Source organism: Chanodichthys erythropterus, chromosome 5 (assembly GCF_024489055.1).
Source record: "Chanodichthys erythropterus isolate Z2021 chromosome 5, ASM2448905v1, whole genome shotgun sequence".
Taxonomy (NCBI): Eukaryota; Metazoa; Chordata; class Actinopteri; order Cypriniformes; family Xenocyprididae; genus Chanodichthys; species Chanodichthys erythropterus.
This window is the reverse complement of record NC_090225.1, coordinates 23,772,373-23,800,362: the sequence shown is the minus strand read 5'-3', so window position 1 is coordinate 23,800,362 and position 27,990 is coordinate 23,772,373. Positions and strand designations below refer to the sequence as shown.

General features: G+C 38.3%; 1 protein-coding gene across 4 annotated transcripts; it reads left to right on the top strand.

Moving 5' to 3' along the window:
* The first annotated feature begins 49 nt into the window (after window positions 1-49).
* nin (ninein (GSK3B interacting protein)) lies at window positions 50-27,877 on the top strand. 4 transcript variants are annotated; one of them, XM_067386661.1, is made up of 26 exons: window positions 50-576; window positions 3,890-4,081; window positions 4,339-4,426; window positions 6,196-6,368; window positions 9,072-9,117; window positions 9,189-9,361; window positions 9,447-9,590; window positions 9,670-9,828; window positions 9,916-10,052; window positions 11,494-11,634; window positions 11,921-12,095; window positions 12,279-12,389; window positions 13,633-13,722; window positions 13,813-13,939; window positions 14,055-14,146; window positions 14,362-15,440; window positions 19,728-19,826; window positions 19,917-19,968; window positions 22,376-22,510; window positions 22,626-22,703; window positions 22,803-22,949; window positions 23,038-23,205; window positions 23,286-23,411; window positions 25,209-25,304; window positions 27,064-27,180; window positions 27,297-27,877. In XM_067386661.1, exons 2-26 carry the CDS (start codon window positions 3,899-3,901, stop codon window positions 27,510-27,512), a joined length of 4,152 nt encoding a protein of 1,383 aa, XP_067242762.1. In that variant the 5' UTR covers window positions 50-576; window positions 3,890-3,898; the 3' UTR covers window positions 27,513-27,877. The 4 variants fall into 4 exon arrangements, with proteins under 4 accessions (XP_067242762.1, XP_067242761.1, XP_067242760.1 ...); XM_067386660.1 differs by lacking the exon at window positions 50-576 and adding an exon at window positions 3,737-3,812 and having other exon boundaries at window positions 27,067-27,180; XM_067386659.1 differs by lacking the exon at window positions 50-576 and adding an exon at window positions 3,737-3,812.
* Window positions 27,878-27,990: the final 113 nt, after the last annotated feature.

The following is a 27,990-nucleotide window of genomic DNA, read 5'->3' as shown; positions in this document are numbered from 1 at the left end:
GATAATAAGAAATTTTACTCAAGATTTGTCATCACAGGAATAAATTAGATTTTAAAATATATTAAGATACAAAAAGTATTTTACAATGTTATACTTTTTACTGTATTTTTGATCAAATAATCACAGTCTTGGTAAGAGACAGAAACATTAAAATATTTAACCGACCCCAAACTTAGTTTAAAACGGATTAATACATTCAGTGCTTTGACAATGCGGCACTACAAGAAAGCTAATAAATCTGCATACGCGACAGAAAAAAACATATCTAGCTCAACAGGTGTTGTAGTTCCTTCTTTGTCCTGCTGGAGGCGCTGCTGCGCGCTGTGTTTCTGCTCGTCTCCTCCTCTTCCTCCTGCAGGGCCTTTCAAATTCTCACTGACCAACCCATTATAACAGACAATGTAGCACGCTGACCCGAGCATTCAGGAGAAAGACAACACATTCACAGCTTTAGCTCCGGTATTAGACCCAAATATAAGCAGGACGGTTCAGCGTGAGCGCGAGCTCTGGATCAAACTAATGGACTTATAGCCGAATAACGGAGAGAGAGCGCGCGCGCATCTGTGATATCGCCGGGTATGTTCTGATGGGTTTAACTTTGACTTTATCACACACAAATCACTCGTAACAGATTCATGCATTCTCTCAGCATTCATTTTCAATATTATGTGTCCTACATATGGTTTCAGCTTGTGTCGGTAACGTGTAATTCATTTGTGACTGCAAGTGTTGAAGTTGAGAACTTTTGTTTTTCTATATTGAAACATTATTTACTATAATCTTATACCACAAACCAATATGAGAGTAAATGTTAGGTGAGTGAAGTGTTTGTTCAGGCTTTAAAGCAGTGTCTTAGTACGGGCGTGTATTTTGTGTGTTTGTGTATTTAATGTTGCTGTGTGTATATATGTTGCTAAGAGTTACTGTTATGGACTGATGACCTCAATCATCTGAGATTGCAGAACTGTAGCCATGTGATGAAGGAAGTAGTTTTGGTTTTCAACAGGTTGTTGTGGCATTGTTTTATAATGACTATAATTGTTTAAAAGTCATGCAAAACTAAGTGGAAACAGAATCAGACACCAGTGATGGAATGAAATGAATCTTCTGTCTGCTGCTGAATCAAACCATCTGTTCATTTAAATGTGTCTCTGATCATCAGTGTGTGTGTGTGTGTGTGTGTGTGTGTCTGTCATTGTCTTCCTTTGTGTCTGTGTTTCACTGCTGGACACTTGTATGATGCTGAAATCTCTGATTGTTGAATAGTTTTTACTGGATAGCTGAATTGCAGATAAGATGGGCTAATTAATCTCTAAAAGTTACACAATATATATAATATTAAATATATTATCTAACATTTGAGAGATTTGTCTCATCTTGTTCTAGCACAGTATAGACCTGTCGCTATCAGATACCAGAGCTTCAATGCGTGCCGTTCGCTGATGGCCAACAAAGCAGACTTTGACATACATATGATATTTGTAGTAAAATTACTTGTATGTATTGTATATGTAATGCATTCTTGCAGTACTTGTGCATTATTTACACAGAAAATGGTTCCCATGGTCATAGAAATCCTGCATATCAGGAAATTTTAAAACGGTGATTTACGGACCTGGAAAATATCATAATTTACAATACAATTTTAAAATTAATCATTTGAATTAAATAAAATTGTAATGCGTCTATATAATTTGTTCCAATTATGCTTAGTACAAAAAAGTTCTTTGTAATTAAAAACTTAATAAATGTGAAATGAATGCAAAAAAACCCTAATTGTTACAAATCCATTGGTTAAATAGTGTGGTTACACTGTTTACAACTAATCTGATATTAAATATTTCAACTATAATTGTTAAGACTGAGATTGAAAAGTATTTGACATAAATTGATTGACGCTGTACACATTATGTGGTTAGAATAAATTGCCCCTGAAAATCAATTCCACATATTACCTCGTCCATATATGAGTGACTCTGAATCTATTCTTCCTGAATAGAGGAACACCTGGACACTCTCAGACGTCCTTGTAAGGGGCTGGTGATGATGTCATTGGCAAGGAGCAGATGGGTACCAAACCCCTCCCCCTTTGTGTGCGTGTGCGTTTGTGTGCGCTCCATCCACCGAAGAAGAAGAATAAATGAATACACACACTTATATGCATGTAAGCCTTTAGTCAGGCCACCTTGGGACAAAAGACACATGCTGCAGTCGTGTGTTTGATTGTGTTTAGGGCTGCATGATATTGAAGAGATATGCGATAACTTGTAAAATAATGTGATATGATGCTGCTTTAAGTGTGGAAAATAAATGTAAATTGTACTGGTTTAAACTTGGCCCAGGTTTGTAAAAGATTTTATTAAGTCAATTAAGTTTAGAATACAATGAACCAATTAGAACCCAGTTAAGGTCAGATAGCTGCTAATAGTGGATATTGATGAATCGAAAATAAGTTTTTTTTTTTCTATGTATAAACTGTTTATGTAATAATATATGTTTCCGTTGTTTGTGTTGTCCCTTATCAGTGCAAAATTATCACAAATTAAAAATGATTCGTGCCAATAATGTCCAAAACCCCACTTTTCTAGGGCGTTTCCAAACTTTTTGAGGGCAGAGTACATGTTTCACATTCTTTTTGTGAAAAGGAAACATACCTACAACTTCTAAAAGTGAACGGCAGTGTTTTACTGTGACATTACATAAAAAGTAAGTGTCACTTTAACATCAGTGTAAACCAGGGGGGTTTGGGGTTTCAGGTAGGCCTACATTAGGTTTATTTAGCAACAGAAATTGAATAATTGAATCGAGTCTGCTTTCTGTGTGCGTGAGTATATTATTGCATTTAATAACATTTAAGCATTTCACACATATGTAACAGTCATGTGTCCTGTCAGTCTACTCTGTTGTCTGCGTCTACCTAAAACTTGGATTTTTTTTGTAATCTTTTGGAGTATTAAAATGCAAACTGTTGCAATGTGAATATTTCATTTCAATATATCATGCAGCCCTAATTGTGTTCATCATCATCTGAGTTGTGTGTCCTGACATTGGCCTCTCTTGTCTGTGCACCGCTCTGCATTTAGCCCACAGATCTCTTCTCTTCCTGAGCGGAGGGATTTTGTGTGTCAGAAATAGTGCTGTAGGTCTGTATGTGCTTTCCATTTTTGTGGCTCAAGCTTAAATGTTCCCTATTAAATCTTATATACACATACTCTCAATAGCTATGAGTACATAATCATCACGTGTGCTTTCAATGAGTAAAATTTGCCCACGAGGCTATTGGCGCCGACAATTAGTGTCTTTAAAAATGGTAAATTTTTGTTAGATGATGGCAAAAGTAGTCTATATATAAATGTAGAAATGTATTTATTTAATTATAAAAAAAAAACAGTAATATTGTCAAATAAGATAACTGAAGTGGTACCGATATATTGCACATCCCTAATAATAATAATAATAATATTTTTATTAATAATAACACCTATTAATTCAAAAGATTGGAACCTCTGCCCAGAGATGTAAAAAGATTTCTAAATACTCCTTATCCGTCTGAATGACTGAAAGGTTCATGGCAATCCAATAGTAAAGTCTGGGAACGTTGTTTGAGTTTATCAGAGCTCTGCTGTTATGAAAGCTGTAGTCCTTTAATGGCTGACCTCCAATACAGCCTCTCTGGTAGAGGTGACCAGTGTGTGTCAAGCTCTTGCGCTTGAGCTTGTCGTTGCTCGCGTCCATTTTTTTGACTCTTTTCTTTGGTTCTGATGGCTCTTTTTGCATCCTTGTGTTTTGAGGAGGAAGACATTAGAGTTATTGTGAGTGTGGAGGTGAACTGTGTGCCTAAATAAGCCAAATGTCAGTGGGCAGAATGTGTAACTCTGTGTCTCTGCAGGAAAGGCTGATGGATGGAGCGAGGGACCAGTATGAGGAACGATTGAAAGAGGTGTTTGAAAGTTTTGATGGCAGTGGTTTGGGCTCTCTGAGTCCTGAAGAACTGACCGATCTCTGCCGGGCCCTTCAGCTGGAGGAGAACACGCTGAACACACTCTTACACACGCTGCTGCGGGACCAGATCAGTGCACGGGTGAGAGACCATATGTACACGCATGTCATTTTATTTTATTTTAGTTTAAATTTTTGTGTGACTTGTTTTTTTTTTTTTAATGCTGAGACATTAAATGCTGGTAATGGTCCGGAAAATTTGAGTGTGGTTTACATTTCAGAAACTATTTTGTACAAAACCCAAACCAAATAATTTTGGAGTATCTAAAACAAGAATGTTTTCTTGATAGACTTGGGTGAAAAGACGAATGATTTGTTGCTACTGTTTTGATTTTTCAGGTTGATTTTGAACAGTTTAAGGATGCTCTGATCCTCGTGTTATCAAGTACAAACACAGATGATCCAGAGGAATGTCTTGAACAGCCAGGTAACATCCTCAATATGTATCTTATATCTGGGCTGGTAACCAAAACGATGCACGTTTGAACCATGTAATGGTAATCTTGACCGGACGTCAATGCGAACTTCATTGATCATTTTGGCATCAGCAAGTAACCCAATATTGTGTAAAATAAGAGATTTATTTCTGCAGTTTTGCTCTTGTCTCATTTAATACTAATGCCAAAACTGGGTATCCGATGATTAATATATATTTAGAATTTAAAATAATAATAATTTTAATATTATTTATTCTAAATATATATAGTCTAGACATTGGCAATAGTATTGACAATTAAAACACAATTTTCAAAAAAAAATGCAATAAATATTTATCTGTATGGAAATAAATATATTGATATTATAAGAGGATATTTGACTGTTGACTAATATAATTTGACATTGAGGAGATCAATGATGTAGGCGTTTGGATATCCTGATGTAACCGAGAATGTATTAAAAGCCAGACAGCGGGAGCTCAGGGAGTGAAGGGAGAATGTGAGGTTAAATCTGGATTAAGAAGGATTATTCTGAGAACAGTGAGAGTGTAAATGAAGACTATTCTATCTTAAAACAAGCTCTTCTCTAATTATGACATCTCACAGTTAATGATTGTAGCCTGGGCAATGCTATGTGGTTGCTACAAGTGTTTTTAGAACATTGATGTGTGGTTGCTGAGTGGTTTCTTACTGGCTGTCAGATAGACCTTCTCCAAGCCTTTATGATATTCGGTTCCTTGGATATGGTTCAGGACCCATCCTCAATTGCAAGTCTATGGTACTGTCTATCAGGCAAGATATGTAACCCTGATTGCTTAGAAATGTGATCGATCACTTAAAGCAGAACTTTTTTAACCTTCATAAATAGTTTTCTAAGGTTTTACGATGGTTAATTGATTTGTAGTGGTGTGTTTGAGGCGAGCACTAACCCCCTCTGGCACGTCTACACCAGAATACAGCACTTGCAAGTTGAGCTGCACCGACCCGAAACAATCTCGCCTCATGTTCAAGTTCACGCGAGAGTGACGAAATGCTTTACGGTAATTCAAAAACAATGTATATATTATGACTTTAGAAGACAATTTCGAAAATTACCCACCTCCATTGAGTGTACTGTATTTGCAAATTACCCACCTCCTCATTCTTGTACTGTATTTGCAAAACTACTGCACTATAGGCTACATACAGTTATAATGAGAACATTATTATTGTGTGCATGGGACATGGCTTTTAATGATGAGACTTTTGTTTTTGTAATCAAGTGCTCAAAAATTACATAAAATGTTGGATTTATCGTATACGTTATCGTATCAGCCAGAATTTTCATATCAGTGCATCCTTAGCTGATATACTATAAATAATACGATAATGAAATCAGACTTTATGGTACAGTTTGTCTAAATTCTGTGGTGCACATATACACTACCATTTAAAAGTTTGAGATCAGTAAGAATATTTAGGAAAGAAAAGTATACATTAACCAAAAACTGACAATAAAGACATTTATAATGTTAAAAATGTTTTCTATTTCAAATAAATGCTGTTCATTTGAACTTTCCATTCAAAGTATTGACAAAAATGTTAAGAATCACAACTGTTTTCTACATTGCTAAAAATAAATAAATGCTTCTTAAGCACCAAATCAGCATGTGATCCCTTGCACAAAATTTGTGAAAGAGTTGAGCCCTTGTTAGATTTTACCATGCAAAAATGTATTTATAGATTAAATGTTGCAAGAGTCCTTTTGTCTTTCCCCTAGATTCCCCAGAAGTCCAGCCACGCTTTGTAAAGGGCAGTAAGCGCTATGGCCGTCGCTCTGCTCCGGAGTTCATTCACACGGACACTGATTCACACACACAGGCTGAAGATGAGGAGGAGAAGGATGAAGATGCTCAAGAGAACGATGACAGGACTGTACCCAGGAAACGTGAGGTAACAAACGCAGACATTAATAGCGGTGAAGCTCAAAGGTTAAGCCGCATTCTTTTCATTTAGAATTTTCCATATCTGAATATACAGATAAGATGAAGGTTAAAGCTGTGACTCTCCTTGAGAAAACTTCCAAATTATTTCAGCCACAATTTCTGAACTAGCTCTGAAAAACTTTGGCTGACTAGAGAGAGCAAAAACACACAGTATGGGTGTTGGTGTGTGTGTGTCCTTGCCCTCTGCTCTGACAGCAGTTTAGTGTGTCACTGAATTAATGAGATCTCATTCTCAGAAGACACATCCCACTGGCTTTAAAGCACTCAAACTATCGAGCAATGACATCTTGTGATGAAAAGATTTTTATCAAATTCATGCTGGCATGTGTTTGTGAGCTTTTGTGTGTGACTCTGGCCACGCTCTCCAGCAGGTGCACATTAATACACAGTGCTGTGCAGAGCTCTCTCTGATAGTCTAACGTGTGAACAATCCTCCGGTTCTACGATAGCAGATGTGCGGGGTGTGTGTTTGGAGGGGGGTGGTTGTCTATTGATGAACAATGACCCCTCCCCACCCCCTGAATTCCATTGCAAGTATTCTCCATCTGCTCCCTACACCCCCCGAAATTCACTCTGTCCATATTTGAACACACGCACACAATGATCTTGACCAAACAATAGGGAAGTAGTTGATTGAGTGGCTTTTTAGTTTCACAACCTGTGGCTAGTTGTGCGTTCAAGCCCATACGTTTATTGCTGAATTTGTGCATCAATATTTGTTTAACTTTTTTTGGGGGGGGTTATTATTTATTGTTGAGTTATTATATATCAGTTATATATAAGTCAGTAAGATTTTTTGCATGTTTTGTAAAGTCATTTATGCTCACCAAGGCTACATTTATTTGAGAAGAAAAAATAAATTATTATATATATATATATATATGTGTGTGTGTGTATATATACGTTTTAAAGGGTTAGTTCACCCAAAAATGAAAATTCTGTAATTTCTCAGCCTCATGTCGTTCCACACCCGTAAGACCTTCGTTCATCTTCAGAACACAAATATTTTTATAAAATATTTTTGATAAGATCCGATGGCTCAGTGAGGCCTGCATTATTACCACCTAGATCATTTCCCTTTTCAATGTCCAGAAAGCTAATAAAAACATATTTAAAACAGTTCATGTGACTACAGTGGTTTAACCTTAGTGTTATGAAGTGACGAGAATACTTTTTGTGCTCCAAAAAAGCAAAGTAGCAACTTTATTAACAATATCTAGTGATGTGTGATTTCAAAACACTGCTTCATGAAGATTCAAAGCTTTATGAATATTTTGTTTCACGAATCTTTTGTTTCGAATCAGTGGTTCGGAGCGTGTATCAAACGGCCAGAGTCACATGAACTATTGAAATTTCAAAACACTTATTACATAACAAAACCTCAATTACTGAAATCATGTGATTTTGGCACTCCTAACCATTGATTTGAAACAAAAGATTTGTAAAGCTTTGAAGCTTCATGAAGCAGTATTTTGAGATCGCCCGTCACTAGAATTTGTTGAATAAAGTCGTTATTTAGTTTTTTTGGCGCACAAAGTATTCTAGTCACTTTATAATATTAAAGTTGAACCACTGTAGTCACATGAACTGTTTTAAATATGTCTTTAGTACCTTTCTGGATCTTGAGAGGTTCAGTGTTATTGCTGGCAATGGAGGCCTCTCTGAGCCATCAGATTTTATCAAAAATATCTTAATTTGTGTCCTGAAATGAAAAGTCATGGGGGTGTGGAACAATGTGAGGATGAGTAATTAATGACAGAATTTACATTTTTGGGTGAACTAACCCTTTAAAAACAGTAATATTATGAAATATTACTAACCATTTAAATAAACTTTTTTTTTTTTTTTTTTTTTTTTTTTTTAGCAAATTTTGCCTTTTATTATGATAGGATAGTATAGAGTGAACAGGAAGCGAGGTGGGAGAGAAAGGGGGATGGGATCGGGAAAAGTACGCAAGCCGGGACTCGAACTCAGGTCGCCCGAAGGGCAACGGTGCTATACTTCGCCCACGTACACTGCCCACAAGGCTATCGGTGCCGACAATGTTTTCGATTTTAATACATTTTTATAATGTAATTTATTCCTTTGGCAAAACTGGATTTGTTTTTAGCAGCCATTACTCCAGTCTTCAGTGTCACATGATCCTTCAGAAATCATTTTAATGTTGAAACGGTTGTATTGCTTAATGTTTTTGTGGAAATTGACACATTTTTCTTCAGCAATCTTTGAATAGAAGTTTTTTTTTTGTAACCATGTGATGTTAATGTCAATTTTTATCAATTTAATGCATCTTTGCTGATTTAAAATGCACTATTTCTTTAAAAAAATCCTACTGACCTCAAACTTTTAAAAGGAAAGTGTTTTTATGAACCTTATTAACTTCCTGCCTGTGTAGGCAGTGTTTCACACTTTGCTTAGGTGATCACTCAAGGCATTTGTTTTGACATTGCAGTCAGTAAGTCTAATTGATTAAATTATTAATGATAAAATTAATAATTGTTCAATACATTGTTCAAACCCCTCCTTATATGTTCACCTCTATTACTTGCATCTTCTGCTGTCTCATTCTTGCTCAAAACTGCCCCCTCCTGGGGGTGTGACGATAACAAGAGTTTTTCATTTGTGCATTTTATTTTTATTTTCATTATAGCGCTGGAACGCTGACATGAGCATTTCTGAAGAGTTTGAAGCAGAAGGTGAGTTTGAATACTCTCAACACCCCAGACATATTTCTTTATGCCAGAGATTTACAGTGGTTTGTGTGCAGGTCAGATGCACCTCTGGAACCCTGATGAGCCCAGCACACCACGAGGCAATGCACTGCCACTCTGTGACTTAGAGGAGCGGTTGCAGGATGCCTGCCATCAGCTCTCTCTACCCATAAACGGCATGGCCACATTGCAACAGCTACACGCACTCTGTCAGCACATAGGCATTGAGGTATTTCCCATCATCACAACCTGAGATGCATTAAGTGGTTAAATACCATATTAACATGCAGTTCTTGTGCTTTGAATGTGTTCAGGTGGGTGAGGATCTGTTGCAGGGTTCTGATGAAAGCGTAATGGACGTGCAGGAGTTCATTTCATGCATAATAAACCACAGCAAACCACCCACACCATCAGTATCTACACCCTACAGACAATTAAAGAGACACCATTCCACTCAGGTAGTACACAAAAATAGGTTGTGTGCAAAACATGCTTAAATATAATAGTAAAACCTCTTTTCTCCATCTCTCTTTCAAGTTTGACGAGTCGGGCCGAAGGATCTCATGTGCTTTGAGCAGTACAATCGGTCTGCAGGTGTTTTCAGATTTGGATGATGGATCGGGACATGCACCTGTGGAAACTCTGCTTTACAGGTGGATGGAAGAGGGAGTGGACAATAGCTCAGAGATCCTACAGGTAAAACACATAGACGTTGTGCATGTACACAACTCTACGTTTAATCTGGGATATTTGTAACAAGTTTATGTGTGTGTCTGTCTGTAGGCTCTGGATTTTAATCTGGAAGGTAAAGTGAATCTGTCCGAGCTGACCGTTGCTCTAGAGAATGAGCTGCTGAACACTAAGAACTCAATCCACCAAGCGGCGCTAGTGAGCTTTAAGGCAGAAATCAGACATCTGCTGTGAGTCCATGTATTTGAACTCTAGCTCATTCCAACTCTCACAGCTTACCCAAGCTTGGTCCATATTTATCTTTAACTAGGGCTTCTCCAGCGTATTACTGCATGATTCATATTACTAATTTATATGATCGTCATAAATATTTCATTAAATCCAACTCGTATATTAAGACTCACACCAGCTCATTACTCTAATCATTACTCTAAGGCACTGTAGCTCATTCCAGTAGCTCCTCGCTGCAGAACGTGAGATACAGGATGCAGATCCAGGGGTGGAGACGGGTAGGTTTAGGTATATGTAAAGTAGCAGGAGTTGGATCTGGATCCAACCTCGCCCCCTGGATCTCGTGTACTGCAGTGAGGACCATCTCGCTCATTCTGCTTCACATCTGATCACTTCAGTTTGTTATTCACATGTACTCCAGCTCATGCTAGATCAGTGGTTCTCAATCAGGAGGCCTCTGCACAACTCCAAGGGGGCCGCAAGGTGGCTTAAAATGATTTAAAATAAGACCAAATATAAAACAACTAAAAATCATATTTCTCATTTTAATTTATTAACAACTATCATTTTTATATGAAAATAAAGTTTTCCACAGTCTTGGAAAAGCTAGAGTTGTCATTTCTAGATATGGAAGTGTTATAAAAATGAATAAAATAATTAAAATAATTTTCTAGCTATGTCAAGCTCTAAAATGTTTTGTCATGTACAAATTGCTGAAGAATTGTTAAAAACAACCAAAACATGAGTTCTGCAATTTATTTTAAAGAGGAATTATCATGCATCTAGCACTCCTCGCTGTTATTAAAACATTAAAACATAGAATGTCACAGGAAAACTGCTCAAAGCATCACATCCACTACAAATATTTCTATCTAAATTCATATAATTTTTGTTTAAAGTCTGGATAATGAATTTAAGTGGAATATTTAATCTAAATCTGTATATCAAAATGAAAACCGAGTTTAAAATCATATTTACTACTTTTCCAGTAGTAAATATGCATTAAAATTTTACTGCAGTAAAAGTGTGCATACGTGCGGTCTAGAGTGTGCACACATTTACGCTGTTTGTTTATTTATTATAAATCCCGATATGCGCATGGAAAATAGTGTACTCAAATTTTAATGCCTTTTTTTGTGTTTATATATCAGGCCCCAGATCATTGTAATTTCATTTTAGACTCACTCCAGATCACCTCAGCTTTGTTATTCTGACTCACGCTAAAATACCCAAGCTTATCGTTTTCTCTCATTCTAAATCACATATTGCTATTCTTCCTAAATCCAGGTCCTTATTCAGATTTATTCCACTCACTCTAGCTCATTAAGACTCCCTCTTAAATTGTCATCACACACTCTACATCAATCTAGCTCATTATTCAGATTCACTCAAGATTCCAGTTTCAGATTTCTTGTAATGTCATAATTCTTTGTGTGACAGTGAGTGTGTTGACCTGGAAAGGCGTGAGAAGGAGAGGATTCGCTTTGATCTGGACAAAGCAGAGAAACTGAAATCTCAGCTGGCGTCTGAAGTGGATGACCACCATGCTGCCATTGAACGCAATAATGAACTCAACCTTCGGTAACCTTTCACTTTCAATGCTTTCATAATTGAACCATGGTACTTTATACTTCCTTTTAAATGCAGAAAGTAAAATGTAAAATTCTCCAATCTCATCACTTCTCTGCATATCATCTGTGATGTGACATTTTCCTCAACAGTATCTGTGTTTACCTGCAGAGACTTGCTGCATAAACACAGAAGGCCTGTTCTGTGGACATTGATGGTCTATGCATGTGGGTGTGAGCATGTGTATTCATGTGTCATGCGCACGTGTGTTTATGTCCATGCATGCAAATATGTACAGGAAATTGGAGCAGGAATATAAAGAGAGTATGACTGCTCTGAGGGCAGAGCTAAGTAGAGAGGTGGAGCTTGTGCAGCAGCAGGCCAATCAGCAACGAGAAGAGCTTGAACAGGAAATTGGCAAGATGAAAGATGATGAAGCCTTCCTACGAGAACACCTAACTCTCACCATTAAAGTAATCAGCATTTTGCATTGTTTATTTTAATTTTTTCTTACTTTACACCATGAATTGCCTGCTGCATGTTCACATCCCATTCCTGTTACATTGATTCGATTTGATTTTTGTGGTTGGAATTGAAGAATATATTGTATATGTTTGTCTTCAATAACTTTAATGTGTCGTCAATGTTTTGTGTAGGAAAATGGTCGCCTGGAGTCAGAGCTTATTGAGACCACAGAAAAACTGGTGGAGGCTGAAAACCAGCTGAACAAAGTGCAGAAAAATCTGGATGATGTTATGAAAGAGAAGGTACTGAAATTAGCATGTACGCAGACACATCACATACCCAGACCTACTGACATCATTAGAGATGCATCTTTCAGATTACTTAGATCAGCATTCCCACTGTCTTGAAAAAGCTGAATATATGTGGTAGTTTAATTCTAAAAGTATGATTTCTAGACCTGGCAAAGCCATGTAAATTCTTGTAAGTACATGGGCTTTTTATATGTTTGTATTAAAGGTGCCGTAGAACATCTTTTTAAAAGATGTAATATAAGTCTAAGGTGTCCCCTGAATGTGTCTGTGAAGTTTCAGCTCAAAATACCCCATAGATTTTTTTTAATTAATTTTTTTAACTGCCTATTTTGGGGCATGATTAAATATGCGCCGATTCAGGCTGCGCGGCCCCTTTAAATCTCCTGCTCCCTGCCCACGGTGCTTGCGCTTGCTTTAAACAGCATAAATAAAGATCACACCGCTAATATTATCCTCAATCTTTACAAAGTGTTCGTCATGCAGCATGTCTAATCGCGTAAGTACAGTGTTTATTTGAATGTTTACATTTGATTCTGAATGAGTTTGGTAGTGCTCCGTGGCTAAAGCTAACATTACACACTGTTGGAGAGATTTATAAAGAATGAAGTTGTGTTTATGCATTATACAGACTGCAAGAGTGTAAAAAATGAAAATAGCGACAGCTCTGGTCTCCGTGAATACAGTAAGAAACGATGGTAACTTTAACCACATTTAACAGTACATTAGCAACATGCTAACGAAACATTTAGAAAGACAATTTACAAATATCACTAAAAATATCATGTAATCATGGATCATGTCAGTTATGTTTGTTTTTTGGAGGTTTTTGAAACAAATGAGATTTACATAAGAAGGAGGAAACAATGGTGTTTGAGACTCACTGTATGTCATTTCCATGTACTGAACACTTGTTATTCAACTATGCCGAGATAAATTAAATTTTTAATTCTAGGGCACCTTTTAATATACGTTTTTAGGTAAGGAAGGTAACATTTTTCTAAAATGCGTGTAAAAATATTTGTAAAAATTCTTATCCTTAAACCTTATCCATTAAATCATGAACATTTGTAAAGTTGAATATTGTTGTAGACAATATTGATATTAGCCTCTGATTTAGATGATCTTGTAATTTGTCATACCATTACTGATATATGGTATTTTTGTATGTTTTGGTTTGTTTTGTGAGTTTCTAAATTTTTTTTTTTTTTTTTTTTTTTTTTTTTACTGTGTGTAGTTTGGTGATTTGGATCCAGACAGTGCAGAGTTTTACCTGCAGGAGGACCGTCTCCGACAGCTGCGCAGGAACTACGAGGAGCAGTGCAGGGTCTGTAACCTCTGTTTTTGTATACTTTCCATTTGTTTCAGTCTATTATTCTGATTGAAATTCACAACAATATCTGTATGTGCATTGTAGGAGCTGCAGGATCGTATAGATGAGCTGGAAGCTCAGCTGGAGGAATATCAGACTTCGGGTCACACACCCTCGACACGTCCCGGACTAAGTCTGTCTGATGAACTGGCTAGCAAGAGTCCAAATCCAGGTAACATAAACATGTGTGCTCATACTCATAGACAACACTGAATGAATGATTAAAGTTGGGTTCCATCTTCTGCCACATGTAATGAGCTGTGCTGTGTTGTGCGAATGCATCTCAGGTTCTCAAGAACGGCAGCCATTAAACATGAGTCTGGAGACAGAGATGTTGCTGGAGCAGCACCAACAAGAGATAGAAAACATCAGGGCAATGGTGAGACATCAGGGCGATGTGCCTACTAAAACTATTTAAAAATTTAGTGTATTTGCATTTAGATCAGTCTTAAAGGAATAGTCCACTGAAAAATAATAATTCTGACAATTAAACTTTTTAGATTAACTATACCTTTAAGATTATTTAAATGCAAAACTGTCCTGTATTTTTCAAAGAATAAAAGAATTCCTGTTGCGCTCTGATCCTCTCTGTAGATTAATGAAGAAAAACGTAGTGCAGAAGAGGAGAGAAGTCGTCTCTCCCTGCAGCACCAACAGGAGGTGCAGGTTTTGAGGGAAGAGATGGCAAGAGAACTAGAGAGAGCGAATAGATTGGAGCAGGAAATTTCTGCCCTCCAAACTCTCCACCAGCAGGAGCTTCACTCTCTCACGCAGGAGGCACAGGAAGCCAGAAGACGTGCAGACCAGCTGGAAGCGAAGGTGCAAGTTCTGGAGGAGAAACAGACTGCCCATGAGGAGCAGAGCAGAGTGCATGCTGAGGAGATGAGTTTGAGGGAGTTGAAGCACCAAGAGGTGCTGGAGGCAAGTCTGCAGGAGCAGAGAGAGAGATTGCTAGAAGAGAAGGAAAAGGAGGAGAAGAGGCTCATGGAACAGTGGAAACAAGAGCAGAAGAGCTATGAGGAGGTGCTAAGTGCTCAGCTTGAGGAGATGCAGCAGAAAACAGAACAAGAGTGTGTTGAGCTGGAAAAGAGGCTCAGGGAGGAGTGGGAAGGAGAGAGGCAGGAGCTAGAGGAGAGCAGTAAGGAGGCATTTCAGGCTGTGCTGGATGAGAGAGAACGGAAGCTCAAGGAGGACTGGGAACGGGAGAAGCAGGAGCTAGAGGAGATCAGTAAGGAGACGCTGCAGGCCGTGCTGGAGGAGAGGTTAGAGAGGGAAAGGAGGCTCAGGCAGCAGTGGGATGAGGAGCGGGCTTCATTAGAGAACGAACATCACGCTCTGCTACTACAGCGTTTGCAGGAAGAGAGGGAACACCTCCGAACACAGCAGGAGGAGACTGATAGCATTATAATTGAGCACTGGGGTAGAGAGAGGGCTCAGCTGGAGAAACAACATGAGGAGGCGCTGCAGGCCTGTTTGGAGCAGGAGAGAAAGAGACTGCAAGTGGAGAGAGAGGAGCAGGAGAGGAGGTGGCAGCAGGTGCTGAATGAAGAGCAGAGCCGGATGGAGGAGGCTCACAGGGAGGCCATGCAGGAGCTGTGTGCCAGACACAGCGAGGAGAGGGAAAGACTTAGCAGCCTTTTGGAGAAACTACGCACAGACATTGCAGAACAGAGGTAAGATGCATACTTGCTAGCTGAAATTAACCTTAAACCCTAACCCTTCACATTTTCACATGTGAAATAAGACTAATTTAACTTCTTCGGAAGCCCCTTTCTTTCAACGCATGTCCTCAAATTGGATACACTGCAAAATGTTTATCTTAAGTATTTTTGTCTTATTTTCCAGTTAAAATATCTAGAACCTCAGTGCAAGAGAGATTTACCTGTATGAGATTTTAAGAGTGCAAGTGCTTTATTTTGTCTTACACTGGAGTCCCCATTATGTGCCTCATTCCAGAGTCCTCTGTCTATGACACATATTTGATTGAACTGTGGTGGTTTTAATTTTTTGAGGAAATTATACCATTTACCATTTTTAAACATTTTTCTTTTTCTTTTTACTTCCATTTTAATAAAAGATTTTAAAAATCTTTATAGGTTTTAATCATCAATATATTTTAATATATATATTTAATATATATTTATTATATTTTACCTGTTTAATGCCATGGTAGCTGACATGGCATAAATGATAGACAAACATTTTACAAACATCTGACTGCACTTTAAGCATAATCATGCAAGTTGCAGTAAAACAAAATACACTTGTATTAAAGATACATTCTCTGGAAACAAGTCTTAAGCAGTGTTGTTTCTCAAGTAATAATATCATTTATAATGTTTTTTTGTTTGCTTGTTTGTTTTTAGATTTATCACTGGGGAAACTGAATTAAAAACTTATATATATATATATATATAATAGAAATCTTTGGGGACTTTGGTCCAAATAAAGCAGGAGTCTCCAACCCTATCTTGGAGAGCTACCATCCTGCAGAGTTCAACTCCAACCCCAATCAAACCCACCTGAACCAGATAACCAATGTGTTCAGAGTTACTTTACTTTACTAGGCTTAAATTACAGGCAGGTACAATGAAGCAGGTTTGGAACTAAAGTGTGCTAGAACAGTGGTTCCCAATCCTGGTCCTGGAGTACCCCAGCACTACACATTTCTCCCAAATCAAACACAACTCATTCAACTCACTAACATGTTATGAAAGACTCCCAGACCTCAGATGGGTGTGTCACATAAGAGAAACATCAAAAATGTGCAGTGTTGTGGGGTACTCCAGGACCAAGGTTTGGAACCACTAGAAGGTAGCTCTCTAGGAAAGTGGTTCTTAATCCCGTTCCTTGTTTTCTAATAAGCGCTGCTGGATTCTGTGTGTGATGACATTTCAGGCAGTGGTCTAGTGCAAATCCAGAAATTAATGTTCTGAAGTGAACTGTACTTCAAGTTGTAGGGAGTAGTGGACATTGCATAGGGACCCTGTCCATCAGAATGCAGTTCATGGAGCTCTCTCCTATTGAGCTGAATAAGTGGCACATGCAAAATATGTGTTGGGGGGCTGGTGGTTGAGAACCGGGATTGAGAACCACTGCTCCATGAGCAGGGTTGGAGGCTCCTGATATATAAAAGTAGCAAAGTCATGCTTCTCAAGCCCATGTGTGATGATTTGCTTTTGGGTTTAACAACATTTAACCTCTCATCATGAAACATACAAAATCTGTATCTACTATTCTTCATCCCCTCTCTTTTGAAATGTGCCATACAAGTTGGTGAGTATTGCTTTTGGGTAATGCTATAAGCTTTTGATGTTGATTGGTCGTGTGCAGGAGTGAGCTGGAGACAGAATTCTCTCAGCGACTTGAAGAGGTGGAGGTCCGTTTCTATGGTGACCAGGAGGCAGTGTCTGAGCGTTTTCAGGTGGATGTACATAAACTTAAGCAACATTACCAAAGTGAGATTACAGCACTTGCCCAACAGCATGCTGCAGATCATGCCTCCTGGGAGGAGGAGTCAATGGCAGCCACCAAGGAGGCGGAGCAAAAGTGGAAGCTGTTGAGGGAGGCGCTGGACCTAGAGAGGGAGGAGCTCAAAACGGAGCGTCAATGCCTTGAACTTGCACACGCACAAGATATTAAAGCTCTGACAGACAAGAACCTACAACTTCAGGCCGAATTGGAGGCTTTTGTCAATGCTGCTCGAACTAAAGAGATTGAGCTGAGCCGTCAACTCAATGAACTGCACAACCATGTGCAGGACAGGATGGAGGCCAAAGACCTGCTGCTGGCACAAGCGGAGAAGAAAGCCACTGAGCTGGAAGAGATGCTGAAGCAGGCCGTGGATGACTTCATCCAGGAGCGAGTAGAGATGCAAAGGAGTCTGTCTGCTTTGGAGAGCAGGCGAGGGGAAGTACTTTCATTCACTGAGAGCATGGAGCTGATAGGCACAATCCAGGAGGGTGAGGAGGTCCTTGATCGGGAATTAAAGGATGAGAGAAAGGCTCTGCTTGCAGAGAGAGACACCCTGGCATTGAGAGTGGTGCAGTTGGAAGAAATTGTGTTGCAGTTGACAGGAACCACTGAAGAACATTCAGCAGAACCATTGGGGGAACCTTGCATAGAGTCTAATGTAGAAATCCATGCAGAGCCCAATGAAGACAACTATGAAGAAACTTCCAAAGAATCCACAGTACAACCCTTTGTTGAATTCAACCAAGACTCCTGCACAAAATCTACTGAAGTCAGTCCAAAGCACCTGATATGTGAGGAGTCTTCTGTAAACCGAGATGATGAAGAGGAAGCAGGCATAATGGATAAAGCTACTAACTCTGCGCTTGGTGATCCACAAAAACACAGATACCCAGAGATTGGAGTTACAAACTACATAACTTCGAATTCTCGTCCTGATGAATTAGACATAGCTGATGTAGAATCTAACAATAATGGAGCAGAAACCCCTGATTGTGCCTGTCTTAAAGAAGAGAAAGAAAAGACTGAGGAGAATCTCAGTAATCCTGGAGTGAATGGTTCTGAAGATGCATTGTACTATTCCTCTCAGCATTCTGCACCTCTTCGCTCAACAGAGTCTCAAAGAGATGACACTTTGGAGATTGCTGAGGAGGATATTTTGAATGGCACAGAATTAGAAGCTCAAATCTTGGTTGAGAATGAAGCTTCTGATAAACAGGAAAGCTTGCAACATCATGAATCTCCAAGCACAGATGACACACAGATCAAATACAATTGCAAACCACTTGAACCTGAGACTGAAGACAATCCAGAGGTTGGTAACAGCATTGCAAGTCTTGAGAATGAAATCAGGGCTTTTGCAAATGAGGTTTGTAGCCCATCTACCGTTGATAGAGAACTGGACAAAGTTGCGGATCTGAGAGATGTGTGCATTCAGGAGATCCTGGCTCTTCAAGACACAGTGATGCAGTACAACAAAGGCGCAGAAGGCACTAGCTCTAAGTTGCAGAGCTCTAAACAGCAGGATCTGGATAAAGAGAATATCACACATCAAGTACCAAATCATTTTGGCCAAATGGCAGCCTCAATCAAAGATGTGCAACTTGCCAAGCTAAAGGTCTGCTTTGAGCAAAGCATCGAAGAGAACTTGCAGCTTGTGGAGCGCAACAGAAAACTGAAAAAGAGAGCCAAAAGTCTGGAGGGTAAGATGCATGTAGTCCTGGACCTCCACAAGCAGCAGTCACCTGTCCTGGAAGAGACCGCACGACTCAAAGTGGAGAATTCCAAACTGAAGGTACTTCTCCAAGAACTTGATAAACAGGCTAAGGTGCCGCAGTGGGACTCTGACTCTTCCGATTCTTCAAACAACTCATCCGACAACTCCCAGTTGAAAGAGAATATTGCTGCTGTAGCAGAGCTTGAATTCTTCTGCATGGAGTTTGAGAAGCAGAACTCACAACTACGCCAAGCACTTGCTAATCTGCAGGACAAATCTCTCAGGATCCATGAGCAAATGCAGGAGCGGAGGTACCATGTGATGGTTCCTTAGGTCCTGTTTTAGTAGAACACTATCCCCGCTCGCCCCTGCTGCTCTTTCACCTCTGTCTGAGTGCCTGTGTAGACCCTGCTTTTTTGTCTTTTTTTTTTTTTTGCAGAGATAAAGCCCCGACTACCGCCATTAATCTCTCCCACACACTTCCAACCTCTGGGGGAGGAGTTGTACTCCAGTATTGTGACAAAAAAAGATCTGTTTGTGTTAGTGTAGCTACTGTATACCAGTTTTGACCCAACCTCTGTCTAAACTATTTAAAATTTCCAATGCAAATGTGTGTGAAGCTTATATATAAAGGAATGTTTGACCTAATCAAAAAAAAAATTGACTCCGAACTAATGTTCTGTGCAACAAATGGATACATTTTGTTATGCTTGGTCATTTTCTGCAATTTAATGTCATCACCAAGTGGATTTACAATGCCTTCTGTGTTAAGGAGTGAAGTTTGTCGTCTGGCTAAAGAGAACTTTATTCTGAGGCACAAAATCTCAACCGTGAGGGAGGATGACCTGAGAGAGAACCAGGATGATATGCGGTAAGGCACCCTGCTGTTTTACCTGCAAGTTATCAACTTTCATATGAGACCTGTTGAATGAATGACAAAACAAATCTTGTCTTTCTACAGATTACAACACATGAAGCAAGGGAAGAGATCGCTACAAGCTCTCAGGAGACAGGTGAGATTTAACTCCATTACTCAGAAAGTTAAAATTTCTTATATAGAGTTACATGCAGAAATGATTTCTTATAAGTTGCCATCTGTCACTACAATGTTTTTAACACACTCAAGGGTTAGTTCACCCAAAAATGAAAATTCTGTCATTAATTACTCACCCTTTTCCACATCCGTAAAACCTTTGTTCAAATTCAGAACACAAATGAAGATATTTTTAATGAAATGCAAGAGGTTTCTGGCCCTCCATAGAGATCAAATGCAACTACCACTTTTAAGGTCCAGAAAGGTAGTTAAGACATCATTAAATACTACATGTGACTCCAATGGTTTAACCTCAATTTTATGAAGCGGCGCGAGTGCTTTGCTTGCGCAAAAAAAAAAAGAACAATGAACACGCATTGCAGATTCATTCATAAAGGGGTAAATTGTTTTTTTGTTTTGTTTTTTTTGCACAAAGCACTCGTGTCGCTTCATAAAATTGAGGTTAAACCACTGGAATTACATAGAGTACTTCAATTCCACCAACCCTTATATGGGTTTGAAAACCACATTATAATGTTTACACATACATTTTAAAGGCTTCCCAATATGGTATCACCCCATATTTGGTATCATTTGAAAACTTAGGATCTAAACTTCACAGAGAATACCATAACCTTTGTTTTTATGATACATTAAGCAGTAAAATTGAGCTTACATGTGCATTGGTCACAGATACGAATTTCCGCATGACAACTGTGGAGAAAAAATTTCTATGACAATATTTTATATTTTTCACAAAACAGTCAAGTCATATATCATAAGAAAGCTCTCATTCTAAGGAATTTGCCCATGTAGTTTCATTATTTCAATGGGTCTCATTCAGGAAACATTCATAAATATACAAGTAAATATGTGAGTGATTTGCGCGTAAAGAGACCTTCATGAAAACTCTTCTCCTGATTCACAAATACTTCGTAAACGTTAGAAGTGATAGTGAAATGTGTGTGTGTGTTAATGAATTCCAATCAGTCGTAAATGGGACTCGCGTGCACGCTCATTCTCAATTACCATAAATCCCGCCCATTAAATCCGACTGACAACTATATATGGGCATCATATTATGACACCAAACGAAGGATTTTGGCCATTTTATAGGAAACAATTTCCATAACAATGAAGGGACCATTAGTTTGCCCAGCCCTATTGAAATCAGTTAATTATTTGATTAAAGTGCTCCGTTTGCAGATGCTATTACTGGCTTTCACAATAAAAGTAAAAAGAAAAAACGTATGTAATTACTATATAAAACATTTTTTCAAAATGCTGTGTAAATATGTACCTTATTAAGGTGAATTAAAATGCAGCCTTATTAATGAGCAAAATGTTCGGATGTTAAACGCACTATTTACGCGTGGCTGGGAGCAGGTGTAGATTTCTTTCATACCAACTAACATTTGGAAAATATGAACATTTTAATGAATCCGAAAATTTACGCCAGAACCACTTTACACACGATTTACAAAAAATTAGTTCTGCTCGTGTTTCATGAATGAGACCCATTGTGTGACAATCATAGATCAAAGAATCACACAGTGAATTATGATCACTCTGAGAAAAAAGACAAGCGTCACATTCCAACTCCGATGACTGCTTCAATCAGCCACAAATAGCTACAAATAGATGACACATGCAATAATATTTATCACTTTCAGCAGTGTTTTATGTAATTTCAAAGGGTTTTCTGTCAAATGACACTAGGATATTGCATTTACACCACTGTATATGGGTATGGAAAGACTTTAGATTTGGGTAGGTGGAAATTACATAAAGTACTATTCTTCCCTTCAGGTGCATTTGAATAGCTCTTGCATATAACGTGATAGAGACAAAATTATTTTTTCCAGTTTTTGCTGAAATCTAGAGGAAACAAACAAAACTGTCTGTAGGTGCTGAGTCACTCAGGGCCTGAGTTATACACATTCAAAAAAGAATTTATAACACAAAAAAAAATCTTAAATCAAAAAGCGCCTCTTTTTTGGGGGGTTTATTACAGCACAGACAACATATACTATAATTTTTATCACTTTCAGCAGTATTTTATGTAACTTCAAAGGGTTTCCTGTAAAATGACACCCAAATTTTGTATTTAGAGCGATGTATGTGGGTATGGTCGCTTTTCATTTTGGGTAGGCCAAATCCAGGTGGAAGTCCCCCAAATAGTCCCGAAACTTAATGATGACTTTCAGGACCTTGAAAGTGGTAGTTCTGTAGAGGGCAGAAAGCTCTCAGACTTCAATAAAAATATCTTACTTTGTGTTGCAAAGATGAACGAAGGTCTTACGGATATGGAACGAGACAAGGATAAGTAATTAATAACAGAATTTTAATTTTTGGGTGAACTAAGTCTTTAATGTCTTTTTCTTCAGCTCTCAGAGCCTCGTCGCCTGGGACAGCAGCTAGAGGAGGAGAATTTATTGCAGCAGAATGCAGATCATGTGCTTCGACATGCGCTCCAGGAAGTGATGCGTCAACATGATAGCTCAACCAATGAGAAGAATGGGGTATGGTTTTAAATGTGTACATTTCATAGTAATGTGGCAGAAACATTCATAATATTCATCTTTTTCTTCCATGCCGCCTCTCGTACTGTTTGCACACATACACACTTGCTTCCAGTTTTGTGATCGGGAGGAGATTGTTTCCAGAACAGAAAAGGAACTGCTTAAATCAGAACTCAATCGGTGCATAGAAAAGGTACAAAAAACACACACAATCAAAGACACCCTCACTGCCCATTTTTACTCACATCTGACATTTCACTTTTACTTAACAAATTTTCTGGTCTTCTTTCAGGTCATGTCACTGGACTCATCTCTACAGACACTCACTCAGCAGAACGCTCGTCTCAAATCCGACCTACGCATCACCCAACAAGAAAGAGATGCTCTCAAACAGGAAGTGATTTCTTTGCACAAACAAGTGCAATATGCCAATGAGAAGGTGAGTATCGAGGACAGGAGCTTATGTAACTTCCATTAGATGGAGACGCTGTAACATTCCCATTCTTACTATTCTTTCTCCACATCAGTTGTTGGAGGTCTCTGTTGTGTCTGCTGGTCAGCAGCAGGGAAGGCGTGTGTGGGCGGAGCTTTCTGGGCTGATGGAGGCGGAGCATGCTTCACTAACTGAGGAGAACCAACAACTCAAGCGACAGATGAGCGAGATGAGCTCAGAGCTGCAGACGTCAAAGGAACAGGTCAGAACATGTTTACTAAACACCTCTGGCAGCCATAGGATGTGTGCAAGCATATGATGATGATGATGTTCTTTTTTTAGATCCACCATCTGGAGGCATTAAATGTGAAACAGCGAGGACTCGTGAAAACTGCAGATCAAGAAAAATCAGCTTTGAAACGTGAACTCGAGGCTCTGCACACACAGCTGCTATCAACGCGGAACAAGGTTATACACAAGAAGTGTTTTATACACCTACAACACAATACACAGACCTTAATATACACTGAAATTATACCCAACCCCACCTCAAACCCTCAAACTTTGGTTGTGCCAAACTTTTATACATGCTGTTCAAACTTTTCAAATGAGTGCAACTGTTAAAGTATTTTCTACATAGTATGAACGTGTAGTATGAATTATATCTGGATGTACTACCATATTACTTTCTATATGGTTTCGGATGCAGCCAATAGGTGCGGTCTTTTTCGTTGCTCAGCGAAATCCACTGACTCAAATTAATTAATTACATACTCTGTGATTAATTAATTTAAATTAATCGCATACATAATTTTTGCTGTGAAAGTATTACATATTTCAATTCAAATGAATCAATGCAGGGTTTTTACTGGGTCAAAAATGGTCTTTGGTGGTGACAGACATGGTCATCCACACAAACAGTGAAAAGTGCCCTACCCATGTGATCTGTGAGCCCAATACTGACAATAAAGTACACGTCACTCTCACTGTAATTCTTTCTTGCCCTCTTTGCAAAAAAAAAAAAAAAAAGTGATTTTATAGCTTTGTAAGAGAAGATGCTTTTTGCTAAACCTGAAAAGTATTAAAAAGTAGCATTTTATATTAACTAATAATATAATTTTCTACCATAAACTGAATGCACCTAGCTAACAACAGCTTGCTTTGTTCTGGTTTCACCTCACTCCAGTCTAAACTAACTGATTTTATAGGTAGGCTTAATTTACTACACATTGTCATTTAAATAACCTGAAAATACTGTGGATTATTAAGGCTAATTTTACTAACCACTCTTGCTAATTGGGGTAAGCACACTTATGTTCTCATTTCAGAGTTGTTCGAGTAAATGATTCATTATAGACCATGTGGACAGATCAGTTGTTGTCATGATTCATTAAAATGAATCTGTTCAAATGAGTCATTAGGTCGTGAATTGGAAATTAGCGGACGTTGACGCGTTGCTTGCGAATCGCGACTGTTAATAGGACATCGCAAAAGATTTGTCAACACAGAAAACACTTCACCACTGGATAGGATTTTCTTTTTGTTTACTGAAAGTGTGGTTTATGTCAGCTGCACGTGCAGGACGCCTGTCAAAGAAGATGAGGTGACGTTCTTTTGAGCTCTATTCACACCCAGCGGTTATTCAGGAAAAACATTCTCCGAATGCGCCTCGTTAAACATGGATTCGGTCTTACAAACTTTAAGCAATGTGTCAGTTGATTTAGATTATTATGTGTGAGGTAGAGAGAGTGCAAAGACGGTGCTTACTTTATCGCGCGCACGAGGGAGGAGCTCTGCTCGTTCTGTCCATCAGCGCAGCAGTCGTCTCCCTCCTTCATTTTACAGTCGAATGGTGGCTAGAACGGCTCCAGGTTCAAAGGTCAATACGGAATGGATTAATCTGCGTTATTTTGACAGCCCTATTATTATATTATATTATATTATATTATATTATATTATATTATATTATATTATATTATATTATATTATATTATATTATATTATATTATATTATATTATATTATATTATATTATATTATATTATATTATATTATATATGTGTATGTATATTGTATTATTTACAGTCATGGAGCAAATTCATAAAGCAATTTTGAATTTATATAATACACTTTATATACCAACATTTTTTTCTTGTTATTAGTAAAATAGTACATAGATGTGACTTGATGTGTGTATTTAACACCCCTATCATGTGCACAAACACACATTTCCTCAGAATAACACATTGATTCTCTGTCATTTCAGGCTCATCTGTCTGCAGTCTTGCCTTCATCTCCTCTACAGTTGCCGGGGGAACAGAGAGGACAGCACCATAGCGACAGCCCAGACTTCAACATGCAGGTAACACACTCACACCCAAACACTCAGCATCACAGCCAGCATGAGTTCTCTCTCAGGGTCAGTGCATACTCTTTCACGGTATATGCTTGTGCAGCACTCTGGGGAATATTTAGTGTGTCTGGTCTCTGAAGTTTCAGGTTTTCTTTGGTGAATTGGGCTCTCCTGGTGTCTCTGTTTGCTTGCTTTGTTCTGGAAAACACTCGTCATCCACTGGATTTACACTCTTTAAGAAGCATTTGGGCAGCACTGAGTCCGTTTTCTGTGTAGTAGTAGTGTTAGAGCGCCCCCTAGGTTGTGTAAATGAATGGTGTTGGGTGTGTCGTCTTTATTAATGGCCTTAATATGCTTTTGAGTTTGTTCCTGTGTAAGTCTGTGTGTGGATATGAGATGTGTGTGTATATAGCACTGTGTGTATGTGTTTCTCTGCAGGTGTAAGAGCTGTGACATCATCATTAACAGACATAGGAGAGTGGCAACCTGTGACATCACCTCCCATTTGAACTCTTACCTTTACACTGTGTGCCGAACCCTTCCTGACAGATTTTGTTGTTCTTGTTTGAGTTGATGAGGTCAATGTCCTCCGTCTGATTTAGAATGAAGCTTCGCAGCTGGTAGTGATTTACATCTGCCACAAGGTGGCATCACGTCATATGCTCTTGGCTGTGAGTTGTTTCCTCTGTGAACCAGATGGTGGCACACATCTGATAAAGCAAGCTAAGATTTTGACATTTAATACCATTAAGGGCAGTACAATCTATGATTATGAGTTTGTTTTAAGATTTAAGTATTTGAAAAAGCAGTATTGTTGTTGTTGTTGTTGTTGTTTTTTAGCACTGTTATGGCATCAGTTTTAACATGATACCATACTTCAGCTGTAATGTATGATTGTTTTGCGATAAATCCAGCTTTTGAATTTTATTTTATTATTATTTAATGAAGACTCCCTCCATCACTTTATCTACCTCTACATGTTTTTACTGAACATTTTGACATTTAAAATTAATTAATGTTTATTTATTGATTTAATTTATTGATTTAAGTTGGATTATGTTGGATGTTTTACTTAGTTTAAATGTTTTATGTCCCTTATTGATGTGAATGTGTTTTTTATATAAAAGTGAGACCAAATAAACTATTAGGTGAAATATTTTGCATAGTGATTCATTTTGTTTTATTTATTTGTAAAATGCTTTACTCTTGATTGTCCATGTCCTCTTTACATGTCCCTGATTTTACACTATTAATATTACAAAAAAAATATTTTTCTTTCATTTAAAGGCACAATATGTAAGATTTTTGGATTCAAATATCCAAAAATCCTCATTCAGCTCCAACAGCTTTCAGCCACACCCTGCTTCATACAGTAATGTTAATAAATCTTTAATACATTAGCTCATCCATAAATATGATTTCTGCCCGTCGAATTCTTTTCCACCAGCTGTAGACATGAAGACAACATCTCCCATGATTCTGCAAAATCAAGCTACGCCTTTGTTTTGAATAAGCGACCTCTAGTGGCGAAAAACTACATATTGTGGCTTTAGGTGTTTATTTCATTGCTCATATATAATCTATCTTTGAGGGGTTTTTTTTCGGATTTGGTTTCTAATGTAGAGAGACATGCAAGGTTATTTACTGTTAATTTAATTATTCTAAGAGCAGTTGTGGTGTTTAGCATAACTAAGCCAGGCCATTTCTAGCAGACCAATTGACCATCTTAATCTGTGTCATGACCTCTGACCTTGATCTGTTTGCCCAGCAGGATGAGCGGGAGTTGGCGCTTTTACAGATGGAGGAGAGAATGAGAGAAGTAGAGCTCACGCTCAGAAACCTCAAACTGTTGCTGCAGGAGAAAGTGTCTCAGCTGAAAGAACAGGTACAGAAATGCACAAACATCCTCCCTTACCCTTTGACACATTCTTGATGATGCATTTTACTCTTCGTCAAATTAAGATTTCCAGTCTAACCGTTCTGTTCTCTCTGCTTCTGTAGTTGATCAGGAACAGTGAATCGGATGTGTTGATCAAAGACCTGTACGTGGAGAACGCTCAACTGCTCAAAGTCTTGGAGAAGACAGAACAGCGTCAGAAAGTAGCAGAGAAGAAGAACTTCCTGCTAGAAGAGAAAATTTCAAGCCTCAACAAGATTGTCCGTGACCTCGGCCCTTCCCCTTTGACCCCCGCGCCCTACCACTTTACACGCTCCTGATTTTACTATATTACACACAATTTTAGTCATACAAGAGATTCCAAATGGTCGAACTACAATAAGGACAGGTAGTCCATTTGACTTGTGCACTATATTCTAAGTCTCGGAAGCCATATGAAAGCTTTGTGTTACTGACACGAAATCTAAAAGTATTTATTTACTGAAACTTTTCCACTTTGCCATACAACTAAAATCTCTTTCCCAATCATTTTCATTTCTGGGTGAACCTTTCTTTTAAAGAGAACCATCTTGATTGTAGTCTTCACAATATTCCTCATTTAAAGGATTAGTTCACTTTCAAATTAAAATTTCCTGATAATTTACTCACCCTCATGTCATCCAAGATGTTCATGTCCTTCTCTCGACAGTCGAAAAGAAATTAAGGTTTTTGATGAAAACATTCCAGGATTTTTCTCCTTATAGTGGACTTCAATGGACTCCAAACCGTTGAAGGTCAAAATTACAGATTCAGTGCAGC

Coding starts and splice junctions, on each gene's coding strand:
- nin (XM_067386659.1), top strand. CDS start 3,762: ATGGCTCTTTTTGCATCCTTGTGTTTTGAGGAGGAAGACATTAGAGTT. Junction 9,118..9,188: donor TGAAGAGTTTGAAGCAGAAG/GTGAGTTTGAAT, acceptor GTTTGTGTGCAG/GTCAGATGCACCTCTGGAAC. Junction 22,704..22,802: donor TCAATCGGTGCATAGAAAAG/GTACAAAAAACA, acceptor GTCTTCTTTCAG/GTCATGTCACTGGACTCATC.